This window comes from Oryctolagus cuniculus, chromosome 9 (assembly GCF_964237555.1).
Source record: "Oryctolagus cuniculus chromosome 9, mOryCun1.1, whole genome shotgun sequence".
Lineage (NCBI taxonomy): Eukaryota > Metazoa > Chordata > Mammalia > Lagomorpha > Leporidae > Oryctolagus > Oryctolagus cuniculus.
The window spans coordinates 41,130,547-41,144,899 of NC_091440.1; the positions used below are offsets into that span (position 1 = coordinate 41,130,547).

Below are 14,353 nucleotides of genomic sequence, written 5' to 3' on the forward strand. Positions count from 1 at the left end.
AAGACCTTTCTCTCTGTCTCTCTCTCTCACTGTCCACTCTGCCTGTCAAAAAAAAAAAAAAAGAATATTGTTTTGAGGTTTGATAGGAACTGTTAGAAAAAGGCTAGTAAAGTAGTAGCTTTTTGCAAAATTTTTAGGAAGTCATCTATAATTGCTTCTAAATATTTCAGTAGTTGTCATTTAGTAGACTCTAGTAAGTCTTTGTCCGAAGGTGTCAGAGAAATGTGTTGTACATAGAATCACTTGTGGCCTAGATACTTAAAAGAAAATTGTGCGTGATTAAGAGATTAAAAACATATAGCTATCTAAATTAAATATGTCACTAAATGAAATTTGGGAGAACTATGTACTCTGTGAGCAATATTGGTATGTGAACGTATAATAATGTATGCTACTGATAGATAGTGTTAAATATTCATCTCTTTAAAACTTTAAATTACATTAGATCCCTTTTACTTTCCCAAAATATTCATAAATTCTAAATATATTTTTACTGATGAATCACTTGATATAATTTGTAAGGAGACATTTACCATAATGTAAAAATTTCAGATTGAGGCAAGAATATATCAAGACTCCTGATTTTCTAATGTTTATGTTAAAAAATTCACTAAAGTATTTTAAGTTAAAACTAAAATTAATTTTAAGATTATTAAAATAAAAACCGAGAATAAGTCAAAGAACACTGAAAAATGGAATTAAAAACTTAGTTTATTGTGACACAAAGAGCTTTTGATTTTCTGGTATATGAGGAGCCTTCAAAAAGTTCATAAAAAATGTATAGTATGAAAGAATTATGCTTGGATTTCAAATTTTTTTTCACCAAAATAACTTACCTTTTAAATCCACTCCCCTTGAACTTCTTGAAGTGCACTCATATTTATGAATTTTTAAAGAGTCTTAGCTTGGCCTTCATGATTAGATCCTAAAAAAGCAGGGAAACTTTAGGGACTAGATTATCTCAAGTACATAATCTGCTAAAAAGGAACTCTCTTCAGTATTTTAGGCTACAAATAATTAACAGTCAACATACAGTTGTTAAAGAGTGGCTTAGTTACATCTCAGTATGTTTTCATTCCTGTATTGAGGTAATGCCTTATTCACTGTTAATAGCACCAGCTGAGCTGAAATTTAAGGTATTTTGTCTTTGGTCTTTAAAACAGATTTTGTGTTATGTAAATTTCTTGTATGTACAAGTCAATTTTCATTGTTTAACTAAAATAGCATGAGGGCAGATTAGGAGGGAAGAAGGTTTATTTTGGCCTATGGAGAAAAGGTTCACAGTCCAAGACTGGGCAGCTCCTAGTCGCAGCAGTGGCAGAGTATGTGCAGTGAAACTATCAGACAGTGAGCTAGGAAGCAGAGAGGGAAGTGGACAGGATTTGGCTTAATTCACCAACCTCTCTGGAGAACTATCTTCCCAGTAGGCTCACCTCCAAGAGATGCTATGATTACATCAACTCTTCACCCTGAATCCACTGACATTTAACCCATTAACCATTAATGTGAGACTTTGTGGTTTAAACACCTGTGTGATTTGGGGGAGCTAAATTCTATTCAAACGATAACACTAGGTTTAAAGAGTGTGAATTTTGAGGTTAGGACAACAATAATTCTTCCTCTCCAATTCCTATTTATGTGTTTGTTAATGATGATTTCAGCTTGCTGAAATCAAAGAATCTGTGCTTTCAGTAGGTACCCATACTTGCTTTTTTTCCACTGAAGAGTCAAAATCTGTTAAGTTAGGTGATGACTTGCTTTACAGACCTTTTCTTTGGACCCAGTTATTTCTTCCATTTGCCAATATTCAACTCAACTGATGAATTTGTTGAAATACATTTACAAAAATATTAACAGTAAATCTTCAGAGTATATTGATTAGTATAGGGATGTAAGTATGGAAACCCCACATTTTGGCATCTACAGAATATGTGAATTACTGTTTTCTTGTGCTTGAAGAATAATTCTCATGTGACGTATGGTATAACATAAGGGCATGTAACATGTAACATGGTTATGTTGAGAGATAAGAGATTTTCATAATTTGAATATAAACCATATGGTTGGGTAGAACACACACATTTAGAGCATTTCTCTAACAAACTCCTTTGAAATAGCAAGTTTTATGATGAACTAACCTTGGGCAATGCTTATTTAACTGCACTCATAGAAACAAAGAACATTTGCCTAGTGGAAGTTATGAGAACTTGTCCCACAAGAGAAAAATATTAAAAGCCTCGGAATTTGCCAAGTTCTTCCATAAATCATATGCAGATTTAACTTCCCCTTTAAGTTTAACTGGGCATTTCCTACATTAATTTGAGCATGGAAACTTATTAAAATACATTAAAGTTTTTTCCCACTGAAAATTTTTATTTTGTTTGCTTGTAGATGTATGTACATAGTTGAGAGAATGCTGTGTTTTGTGCTCCAGAGCCAGTTTGCTGAATGTACCCTCCAGTTGTTTGCTGATGATAGTTTGAAGTGTCTGCCCTCTGTTTTGGTCAATGTAGAGAATGATTGCTTTGGTGGACTTGTTGATAGTCTATTTGTATACTTGTCAGGGCCACATAACTGCAGTAAGACAGAAAGTTCACACAAATGTGGGACAATGACCAAATGATTATACACGTTGCTTGTTTCCAAAAAGAGTAATATCTCCTTTCATGTTTTACCAGCTACAGGTGAGTGTCCCATGTACAGGGAAAAATACTGCTAATCAGCAAGCTTCTTGGTTGTTTGGATTAATCCTTGTCTTTCAGAAAACTGAAAAAAAAAAAAAAACACCCAATTGATTAACAAGTTAACAGTATCTAAGGGGGGAAATTATGCATTTTTAAACTGAGGGTTATAAATCAGCCAGTTATTTTGATGAAATATAGTTATACAAACATTAATCTTAGGATATCCTTTACAAAATCGATGGATCTATTGCCTGAAGTTTAATCTGGAAGATGTCAGTGATTATTTGTTGTTTTCATATTTTAGATTCATGTTAGAATTCTTGGAAAGTAACAATTTTACATAGAGCCATCTGCTTTTTAGCAGCTATCTTGAAACACAAATGGAATGGGGAGAACTAATAGAGCACAAATTATATATGCTTGCCGATGTAGGCAATGGTAATCCAAGCACTGATAAAGTTTAGCAAATATCACGGTTGCTCACAATGAATTCTCTGGAAAATATGATCAATCAATGAAGTGTTAAATTAATTTTGAAAGTTTGTTTTTATATTTTAAACAAAATATATGAAGGTACTTAAAACATTTGTGGAAAATGGAATTAAAATAAATTTATTTTAGTGCAAATAATTTTGAAATCCATGATTAGTATTTTTATAATAGGCATTTTCCATGAACTTGTTGAAGCCCCACTCAATTGCTTAGGAGAGACAAACTAAAACCATCAGATGTAGAAAAATTATATGATTAACCATTTAGAGATAACCACTTTTAATATCATGTTTACTTTGAGTCTTCTGTCTTTATATATTTATTATTTGCTTTACTTGAGTTCTCTACCCGTCTTCATCTGTAATACATCTGTATCTGTAGATTTGTATCTAGCTTTTTCACATTGCTTATCATATCAGCATTTCCCCATGTTATCATAAACTTAGAAACATCACTCTTCATGATCCTATAATGTTCAAAGGAATATGCAACTCCTTAAATAAATTGTACCTTTTTAATAAGAAATAAATTACATAAATATGTAACATAGTGGTATTTAAATATAATGTAAAGTGCTCACTGATCTTGGTTTTATGAAGTAATTTACTAGGGAAAAAGTGTATGCAGTATGTAGAGCAGAGTTGGAGCTTCCTGAGGTGAATAGGTTAGGCAGGGCAAATGAACTCTTTTAGATTAACAGAGCAAGCTGATTTCACTCCTAAATGCTTGTTTGTGACTAATGACTAATGTCAATGCTCATTTACTGCCACGTATTTTTCTATTGCACTGTTACCCCACAGGGTATTTCATTTTATCTTCCTCTTGAAAGAAGGGCTCAGTCTGTGTTCTTGCATGTCTGGCCTACTGCTTGGATACAGTAGCTCTTTTTTCTTGGATAAATGAATTAATGAATGGTTGAGTGGCACTCTTCTTTCCTTTCTCCAAGCAGTTAGCATTTGGACCCCAAATTTCTGCTGGGTAACTACTTTCATATTTCCTAATTTGTGGTCATTGTAGTCTCTGGCTTCTATTTGTTTTTTTTGTTTTGTTTTGTTTGTTTGTTTTTTTTTTTTTTTGCTTCAACTCTCAAGGAGAGAATAGAACTTAATTTCTCAAAAAACTACTAGAGTTTAGGTGAAGATGGTATTTTGGAGAAAGTTGGTGATTGAAAAATCTGCAAAATATCTTCTTTCTAAAATTTCTAATGTTTCTGTCTTTTAACGCACTTAGCTTCTTGTTATATTATATTCAACTCTTTTATTGTTGTTACCTTGGATTAAGGCTAGGGAGAGTTGGTGAAGTGTTTATCCTTGTGGGAGAGAGACAGAAATTAGCCTGAGATTGACTTAGGGATGTGAACTACAAGACAAAAGACCAAACTGCCAGGTGATCTGTCAGGAAAAGAAACCCTTTTTACTCAGAACAGAAGGCAAGGCTGTGCTGTGGAGAGTTCTCAGTGTTTGGGACAGAAAGTATGGGTTTGGACACCTCTTAGCCATTGCTCTTTTAATGCAGGTGGTTGAAACTGCTAAAGGCTGTATTCTGCCAATTGCTTGAAGCTGGCAAAAACAAATTAATAGTCATAAATTGTGATTTATTCAAGCTATTAAGTGTGATAATTTATTTAAGTGATGTCTTCTGTTTGATTCCAAGTAGGAGATTTCAACTTACTCTTATCCTCTGGGGAAGAGCTCAAACGTTGTGCATAAGGTTGAGTTGAAAAACTATTGAGGCAATTGATTTTTTCAAAAGAAAATATTTTTGCTAATTGTTTCACTTGCTGCATTTGGTTAAGTTTTTTTTCCTCTTTCCAAGAATAACTGCTTTCTTTTTTAAAAAAATTAACTTCAAGTTCTATTGTGTGGGTGCTTCTTGCTTATTTTGTTGGACCAAAAGTAGCTTATTTGTAATGAAACATTTCTTGAAAAATTCATGATTTAATTAGATATTCAGTGAAGTTAGGGAACTTGATCAAGGCCCCACATTGTAGTAAATTGATAGAGGCTCTTTCCATAGCCAGATCTGTCCTGGTCATATAATCTGTGCCACAGAACTACATATGTCTCTTGGAAATTCCCTAAAAGGCTTTTGAATGGAATTTAAATATTTATATATTTTACAGTTAAGTTATCTTTCCTTGAAACCCTCTAGAAGTTAGTGATCAAGATTGCAGTAAAGGTAAAATACAAGCATGTCAATCATGGGACCATACTTCAGGTCACCATGGGCTAAAGGGCTAAATTCCTGTTAATTACAACTTCCCTTTGGCCAAGAAGTTGTGAATAACTTTGAGAAGTTCCCTTTAGTCTAGTTCTTAGGCAAAAGGTAAGTGAGTTGACTTTTCCTTCTAAATCTTTTCTTTCAGTTCCTTCCATTCTTTACTAGGTATCCAAGCTCTCACCTAATTGTAAAGTAAGCCCCAGTAGGGTGTTAGTGGATGGCTTTAGGGTGTTACCACCACCAAGGGTATTTGCATTTTAATGGAAGGTTTTAAAAGAACTTAAAGCTTCAAGACTGAAAGCAATAAATCTCTATTGGTGGAGTTTGAGGCAATGTGATAGATTGGGCTGGAGATATCTGTGCTGAAAGGAGCCCACTGGGTCTATTCTAATCACAGCGTGAATTAAAGTGTTCCTACTTAGTAGCCTGACTTCTTCGACTTCCAGTGAAAGCTGTGAGGACAACTCCTGTGGCCTGAATAATAAAGTACTCCTAACTGGTTTTATTTTCTTTACAAGCAAATTTAAAGGGATAAGAATTACAAAATTTTAACTTCCTTTTTCTTTCGTGCTCTTTCCATAGTATCTTCCCAGTGATCTCCTTAAATCTCCTTTCTGTTTCTCTGGACTTGAGATGCATACGTTTAGACTCAGTATTCCAATGTTATTTTTGTGACTTATTTTCATTTCCTGGAAGCTTTGTGACCACTGGAATTGACAAGGTAGAATATTTGAGGAATTTGGGGGAAATAGCTTCACAAAAAGTGTTAAAATCTGTTAAATACATAAAATAAGCCAGAAATTGAGCTAATGTCTTTGGGAACAGAAGCATATTTTATGCACTTTCTGCCATGCAATCTTAGGAGTGAAACAAATAAACAGATTATTGTGATCAGTACAGAAAGAGTTATAATAGAGTTGTTCACCATAGGCTATGGACTATCAGTACATAGAAAGACTATTAGCTAGAAATTATAAGTGAGAAGGAAGATTAAAGTTCAGTCAGGCAGAATGGAGAAAAGGATGGATTGTTGTTAGAAAAGAGCTTTGGTGACAAATGGATCTACAATGATCATATCATAGGAGACCAAAGCCACGCAGGGAATTCTTGAGAAATGTAGCAGGAGCTGAATGTAAGGTATGAACATAGGAATAAAAAGATGAAACTGGAAAAGTGGGATAGGGCCAAGTATTAGAGAGCCTTGGTACCATGACAATGAGTATGAATCCTATAAAGGAACATTGCTGTTTTAATCTTTTTTTTATATATTTTATTGATTTGTAAATGGAGGGAGAGTGTGGCTATGCAATGGTTTACTTCCCAAATGTCTACAAAGGCTGGGCCAACCTAAAGCCAGGAGCTGGACCTCAATCAGAGTCTGCCACATGGGACTTAGATACCCAAGTACTTGAGTGGTTCCCTGCTGCCTTTCAGAGTGTGCATTGGCTAGAAGCTGGTTTGGAAGAGCTGGGACTCAAACTCAGGTACTCTGATATGAGATACAGATGTCCCAAGCGGCATCTTGGCTGCTGTACACAATGTCTGCCCCTTGCATCTTTAACCAAAATGGAAAACATGGTCAGTTTTGTATTTCAGAGAATCCTTCTAAGTATGGAAATTTGAGCTGTAGAGTCTAGGTTGTAAGGTAAGGTAGGAAAGGTTAGAGGCAATCTGGATAGAGTTTGGAAAGCTGTAACAGCAGATCAAATAAGAACTGAGGGATTGGCCTGGTAAGTAGGAATGGGGACTCAGAAGGGAAGAGATTAGAGCAGTATCTTTATAAGGGTGATAATGGAGTATGTCTAAGAGAAGGCAAAGACACAGCTGAGTCCTGGATTTTTGGCATAGTCCATTAGTTGTAATTTTGCTGAACCAGGGAAAGAGAACTAGGTTTTAATGGGAGTAGATGCTGAGTTCAGATTTGGACAAGCTGAGTCTTAGATTATTATGGAACAACCCAGCAGAGATGTCCAGTAGTTAGGCATTAACCTGTCTGAATCCCAGGAGGAAGATCTAGACAGCAGATGTATATTTAGCCTTTAGTCCTTAGCATCTAAGTAAGTGATGACAATGGAAGAGATCACTCAGGGAAACTGGAGAGTATCAGGGGACTGATGACTAATCCTAGGCAAATAGCAAGAGTTAAAAAACCAACTGGAGAAGAAGAGCAATCATGGAGAATAAGGGGAAGTAGCCAGAGAGATACTTCAGCACAAGGAGCAGGAGAGTATCCCTATTGGTTTATACAACAGACAAGCATGCAAACAATTTCCTTGCTCTTATTCCAAAGCCCTCTGGAACTGGCCCCAGGCAGTGAGCCCAGCAGACTTGTTCTCTCCTTTTCTTCCTATTTGATGTGTTTTGGTTCATTTGAAATAATCCTGCACATCCATATACTTTCCCCTTTCATTCCTTTCTCACATTCTCAGTGGAGTGGGTTTTCTGTTCATTCTTTCCTTGCTTGTGCCTATTCCTTCAGCTTCCTCTTCTAGTGCTTCTACTACCATTTCTCTTCCCCGAATGTGTAAGTAAATGCAGCCTATGTTACTGTTAATACATGGATCGCAACTTTTTTATGGGATAGAGCACATTATGGTTTGTTCCAGTTATTTATGCAGTAGATTCTTTCCCTTGGCAAGAGCATAAGCTCCTGAAGACTAAGAATCCATCCCTCCAAATTAGCCCCCATAATGCACTGCCTTGAAAAAAGCAAGTACTTAGCAATTATTTGTCCAATGCCCATCTCTGTTACTTACATAGAATAAAAGAGATAGGATCCTTGAATATTCTGATAATGGGAGGGATCTAGGCTGCAGCAACATGGCAATGCTTACTTCTGAAAGTTGTATCAAAGAGTTTTGAGATTTCCAGGCACCTGTTTGCCAGATGAATGATGGAAGAGTATTTCATAAAAACACATTCATGATGCAGAGGCGAAAAGTAGGAAAATTAAAGCTAACATAGGGTGTTTCTAAAATTGCTACTATTATATTCTTGATGAAATGTTCATACCAAGATAGTGAATGCTTGTTTCCTCTTTGTCTCCTGCTTTCATAATTTAAGATGTTAATCTTGTGCAATGAACATGTAAAGGCAGATACTGCTAAAATGCAAAGTACTTTTGTTTATCTGAAAGGCAGATGTAAGATGCTATACTGGCAGTTTCTCAGTCCTACAAATAATCCCAAGCCTTTCCAATTAATTTTAGTATATTAAAAATAAGGCAACCTAGTGGGATTGTTCATTTAAATAGAATAAGGGTTAAATGATAACTTGACTTATCTTTTAAATGACAAAAATAAAGAAATTGCAAGACCTTTTCACATATTAGATATGTATTGTCATTTATCATCGAGATATCAGGCTAGCAGTGCGAAGTAATAAAACATATCATCGAAAAATGTGCTATAGGTCTGAATCACTCTTTCATTCCACCTCCCAGCTAACTGTAGTATTAAATCAAACAAGCAGAACATTTCCTTAGGCAGCCATTGCCTTTTAATTTCCTGAAGAACCTTAAAATATCATTCATTACAAGTACTACACATATTTGGTTTTTAAAAGTCTCATAAATCAATAGCAGGCTGACTGTAATAATTATTACAAGTTAGTGCATAATTTTCGTGCTGAAGGCTGCATGCAGAACTTTAGCATATGCAAACGAGGCAATTCAAACTGTGTATAGATATTAATATGAAGAAGCAGGTAACGAGGTGCAGGCTATGAATTATGCATCAGGAGTGGCTGATCTTCAATGAGGAAAATGAATTCAGCATGTAATCTAATTAGTGATGGAAGTCTATTACATCTAACTGCAAAAGCAACCGTCCTTGAAACAAATTTATTTACAGTCCATGTTACCACTTGAAACAACTTTGAAATGATGTGTAAGACAACAGCTTAATTGTAAAAATTTTTTGTTTGTTTCAGTTCTAGACCTGGAAGGCCTCCTAAGAGGACTCAAAGTGTCACCTCCCCAGAGAACTCTCATATCATGCCACATTCTGTCCCCGGCCTCATGTCTCCTGGAATAATTCCACCAACAGGTAAAAGTGCTACTTATTTATGCCAAAAATATTAGCAATCAGCCAATATCTTCATTTTTATATAACCCATTGTTGACACTGATATTTACATGCACCAATTACATTTTATGTACACTATGATAATGCCAACAATGACAGTTTACTTAAATATTACATTATGATTGACATCATTTTGTTCAAAATAAAATGAAAGGAAGTTTAACTGAACACAGTACTAGAGTTATTTAAATTAATACTCCCACAAATCTAAAAAATGTAAGTTATTGCACCTATCTTGTTAAGAATGGAAACTCAGAGAAAATCACACTTTCTCAAGGTCAGTCATCTGGTAGGTGTTAGTGGTCATCATTCAAACCCTGGTTCTGGATTTTAAACTTATTCTTGTTTCTGTAAGAAGTCAGAAACAAATAGACATCCATCTAAACAGAAGACTATAATATGCCAACTAGAAATATCTGCAATTTTTCTCAAGCTAGTACATTTCTGTTAGAATCATTTGAAGGATGTATATTCCTAGAAATTTGAAAATAAACAAAAGGATAGTCTTGACCACTTAAGCTGCATAGTATAATTACTTTAATAATGCATAGCAGCAAAAATAATAACTCATTTTATTTATACTAACTGTATGTGGTCATTAAATCTTGTATTTCTCATACATATGTTTGCTCATTTTTAGTGTTTATCAGGAAGTGAGCCAGATTCATGAAGAAATTAAACTAATACTGATATTGTCTAACATATATAACCTTTGTGTCCATCCTTGCTCTCATGGAAGTATATATAAATGTTATATAACAAAACTAACAGGATAAACCTGGTGAGATGGGAAGAGAGTGTTCTTTTTTCTCTGAATTTCCATTTTGTATTTCCTGTTTTCTTTGTAACATTTGTCTTTTTCTTTGCTCTTATCTAGCCATAGATAATCTGATTTCACATTCCTTATTTGGGTGAAAGTTCATCTAAGTCAATGACTATCTCTAACTCATCTTTATTTATGTAGCAATGTCTAAACATTTCGTTCACTGTTGTGAATATTTACCAAGCAGCAGTTGAGTTCCATGTTGAGATATTTCTTTATTTTATCCATTTAATTCTTCAGCAAAGCATCTAAAGTTCTTAATAGTAAGTAACTGAAATTCCCATGGACACTTACATGTTATGTTAGTTTTGCAGATGAAAAGTTGAGATATACAAAAGTGAAATCAATAGCTGAAAAATTAAAAATAATTTAATTTTTAAAAACTTATTTAAAAATTTTTTAGAACTTTCTTTTAAAACAACAAAAACCTAAATGTAAAAGGAGAAAGACCTAAAATCCTTGGCATAATTAACTTCTCAATGAACTATGCTTTACATTTTTTTTTCAAGTGACCATTTAAAAGATTGTATTTTTGTATTTGGTAAGCTTATATTGACTCTTAAGTATTGCATAATCAGTAATCCTAAGTGAAAATGTATTCTAGATCTTATCCCTATTAAAATATAGATTTCCAAATTATTTGCCAATATTTAATCTTTTGAAGTAAAGATAATAAATACTTGTAACCAAAGCAGTGATGAAATAAGATGATGCTATCAAGATTTAGATATAGTCACACCTCATATGATTAACACCACCAAAGAACTCTGAGGTAAGTGGAGTTTTTAAACTAAGGAAGTTCATAGGCCAAAAGTGAAAATCAAAATCCTGTTATTTTTGTAATACTTCTTGTAAGATATTACACATCTCCTTGGCTAGGTGAACAGAAACATTGAAGATGGCTTCAACTTAACTCGTGATTGTGGTTAGTCACTTTTGAAGGAGGATTATTTTATGTATTTTTATTACTGTGCTGTTCTCAAATGTACATTTTACTATTGTTCTTGGTAATGTGGTGTGAATCCAGAAATCAGGACTGTTGTCAAGCTTACTAAGCATTTTATTTAAAAAAAGACCTTTCACAGTCATCTAGTGAAGAATGAGGCCTTGGAGGCCCTTTAGTAGACTGGATTAGAAAAGGGGTTTGGACAGTTCAGTGCTTACGGAGCATAGTGAATAGCTTTGGAACAGGTGATGTGAGCTCACTGCTGTCTGTTTTATTTACTTTCAGCTTTTGGACATGGGTTCAAAGGTTTGAGCTTATCACAAATTTGACAGTTGCACATGAATGGTGTTATGTTAATATATTCAACATGATTTCTTTAACTACATAGATTTTTTTTTTTCTACATGAATAAGTTTAGATTTTAGGGAATACAGAATAATGTCTCCATGTACTGGGGAAATTTTAATTATATAAAATATTAACTACAAATCTAATGATGGTAAACAAGTGTGATAGTTCTCAAGGAGTATAATGCCTTTTCCCTAGGAAGTACTTAGTGGATTGTGGGTATGCAATTTAGTGTCATTATGTAGACTTTTTTATCCCAGGACTTTATTTATATTTAGTACTTTTTTTAAAAGTGCAAGCTATCATTTTTTTTTCTTTCTGAAATAGAGAAAGTAAAGTTGTATTAAAACATTAAAGAAAAAGTCATACCTCTGTATTATTGATATAAAGCTAACTAATTTCTACTATCTTTTTAACATGTAAGTTTGAATTTTCAAAATTTGTTTGCAAAAATTCATAAATTCCTGGAGACTTATATTTCATGTTTCTAAAGCTAGCAAAACAAAGACACAAACATAAATCAAAACATAAAAAAGCAGTCAAATATCCCTAATCTCAGATATTGTCTAGAACTTAAATTGTGTTCTACCTATGAACATTGATCTGTACTTTCATATTCCAAAGTAGTAAATTTTAAAAAGGATAAAAAGATGCAAATTTACCTTCAAAGTTGTCTCACCTTACCCTGTGAAAAGAAAATTGATCAACTTTGACAAATTTATTAGTTGCCCATTGATTTGTTCCTAATCATTCTCTAATTTATTGGTGTTTTCTTTTAAAAAATGTCTTCTCCCAGTCCTTATATTATGTATTTACAATCCAAAAACGATTATAGGTTGCTTATGGAGATTTTGTTATTTTTATCGCTTGAGTGGGCTTATATATAATCCTAGAAGAGGGTGTGGGCAGATGGTGATAATTTCCAAAAGTTATGGTTGTCACTGGATGCCATAGCAACCAGAAGTTGAAGTTAATGAAAGAAAGAAGGCTCTTTGTAGAGCCTCACAAGGCAGTGCCTCCTGCAGTGGTCACTACATTTATTTTGACGGAGCACCTGTCATAAATCATTTTTGCAGATAAAGTTTAGAATGCATTCATCCTAGCAACAGAGTTCCAAAAACATTCATACTTTTTATATAGAACCATTCATACTTTTATAGAACTTTTATATAGAACCATGTCTATTTTACAATCCAGGAAAGGGTTGTTTAGGAATTAAAAATATTTCCCTTTTGTTCCAGGAGTGTAATTTGTATAGAATATTTGGCTTCAGGTAAGAATACAAGCTTGTGAAATATAATTTTCATATCAGTATTAAGAGGTAACTTATTGAGTCCCAAATATTTGCATTTAACATTAAAGGCAAAGTTATTCGATGGCTATTTTTTTCAAATACATTCAAGTCAAATGAATGAATGGTTTATATTTTTGCTTCCAGGACTTATCTTAGCTCTCATTGTCACCTTGGAGAAACACAATCAATATGCATTTATGGTAAAGAAAACAAAAGTACACACACACACACACACACTTAAAAGGTATGAATGTATACACTGCTTAAAAGGTATGAATGTATACATTGGAAATTTATGACTTTAAAAAAAACTGGTCTAGTATAATATTAACCCAGAGTAAATCTCGTTTGAATATTCTTATCTATAAAAACAGGTTTAAGAAAAATGTTTTCATGTAATTTCATGTAATAAAAAGTATCTCCAAAGTTTATGTTCTTGACTTTTCCTTCTAAATATCAGAAACCAGCAATAATATCCAAACTGCCTCTCCTGTACTATCAGCATTTGTAATGTTTTAAATGTGTGAAACATTTCTGCTTCTTAGAAGAAAATTCAGTTCAGAACCGCACCTTGTACATTGAGAAATTAATTCCACTGAATGTATTGTGTTCCATAGGGAGACTCACAAGCAAAGGTAACAGAAAAATGTAAAACAGTCACAAATGAATTGATTGTCTTCACTAATAAATGTAACATTCTGATGAAGTCCTTATTCAAAAAGCAAATATGGTAATACTATTTAAACCACTTACATTCACACAATATATGTATGCATGTGGGTTTTTTTAAAGCTATATTTTTTTTATTTGACAGATAGAGTTAGACAGTGAGAGAGAGAGAGAGAGAGGGAAAGGTCTTCCTTCCGTTGGTTCACCCCACCAAATGGCCGCTATGGCCGGCGTTGTGCTGATCCGAAGCCAGGAGCCAGGTGATTCCTCATGGTCTCCCATGCAGGTGCAGGTGCCCAAGCACTTGGGCCATCCTCCACTGCCTTCCCGGGCCACAGCAGAGAGCTGGACTGGAAGAGGAGCAGCGGAGACTAGAACCTGGCGCCAATATGGGATGCCAGCGCCACAGGCAGAGGATTAGCCAAGTGAGCCATGGTGCCGGCCCCTGCATGTGTTTTCATACTTTTATTTAGAGAGGATATTTGTGATCACCAAACACATTGAAGGAAGTACAGTGTAGCTATTTACTACATGACTCCCTCCATGAAAATAAATAGCTTTTTTCCTTTTTGGAAGATCAACCTGAACACTTCATCATGCAATTTTATGTAGTTTTAAAACTTATGTTGAGCCCTCTATTAGTTTCCTGTGGTTGTTAGTAGGAATTTTCTGTCTTCACCTTGATTGTAAAACAATCTCATACTTGAAATTCTCATACTTGAAAATACCAAAAGTTCAAGATCAGCATCACTGGGCTGAATCTCTATGTTAGCTGGGTCACATGCTCCTTTG

General features: G+C 34.2%; 1 protein-coding gene across 1 annotated transcript in view; it reads left to right on the plus strand.

The window, feature by feature from the left end:
* DACH1 (dachshund family transcription factor 1) overlaps window positions 1–14,353 on the plus strand; it is a 438,545-nt gene that overhangs the window by 178,138 nt on the left and 246,054 nt on the right. The window contains exon 2 of the mRNA XM_008260046.4: window positions 9,327–9,442. Coding sequence (XP_008258268.2) covers window positions 9,327–9,442 — 116 coding nt within the window. The remainder of the gene's footprint in view (window positions 1–9,326; window positions 9,443–14,353) is intronic.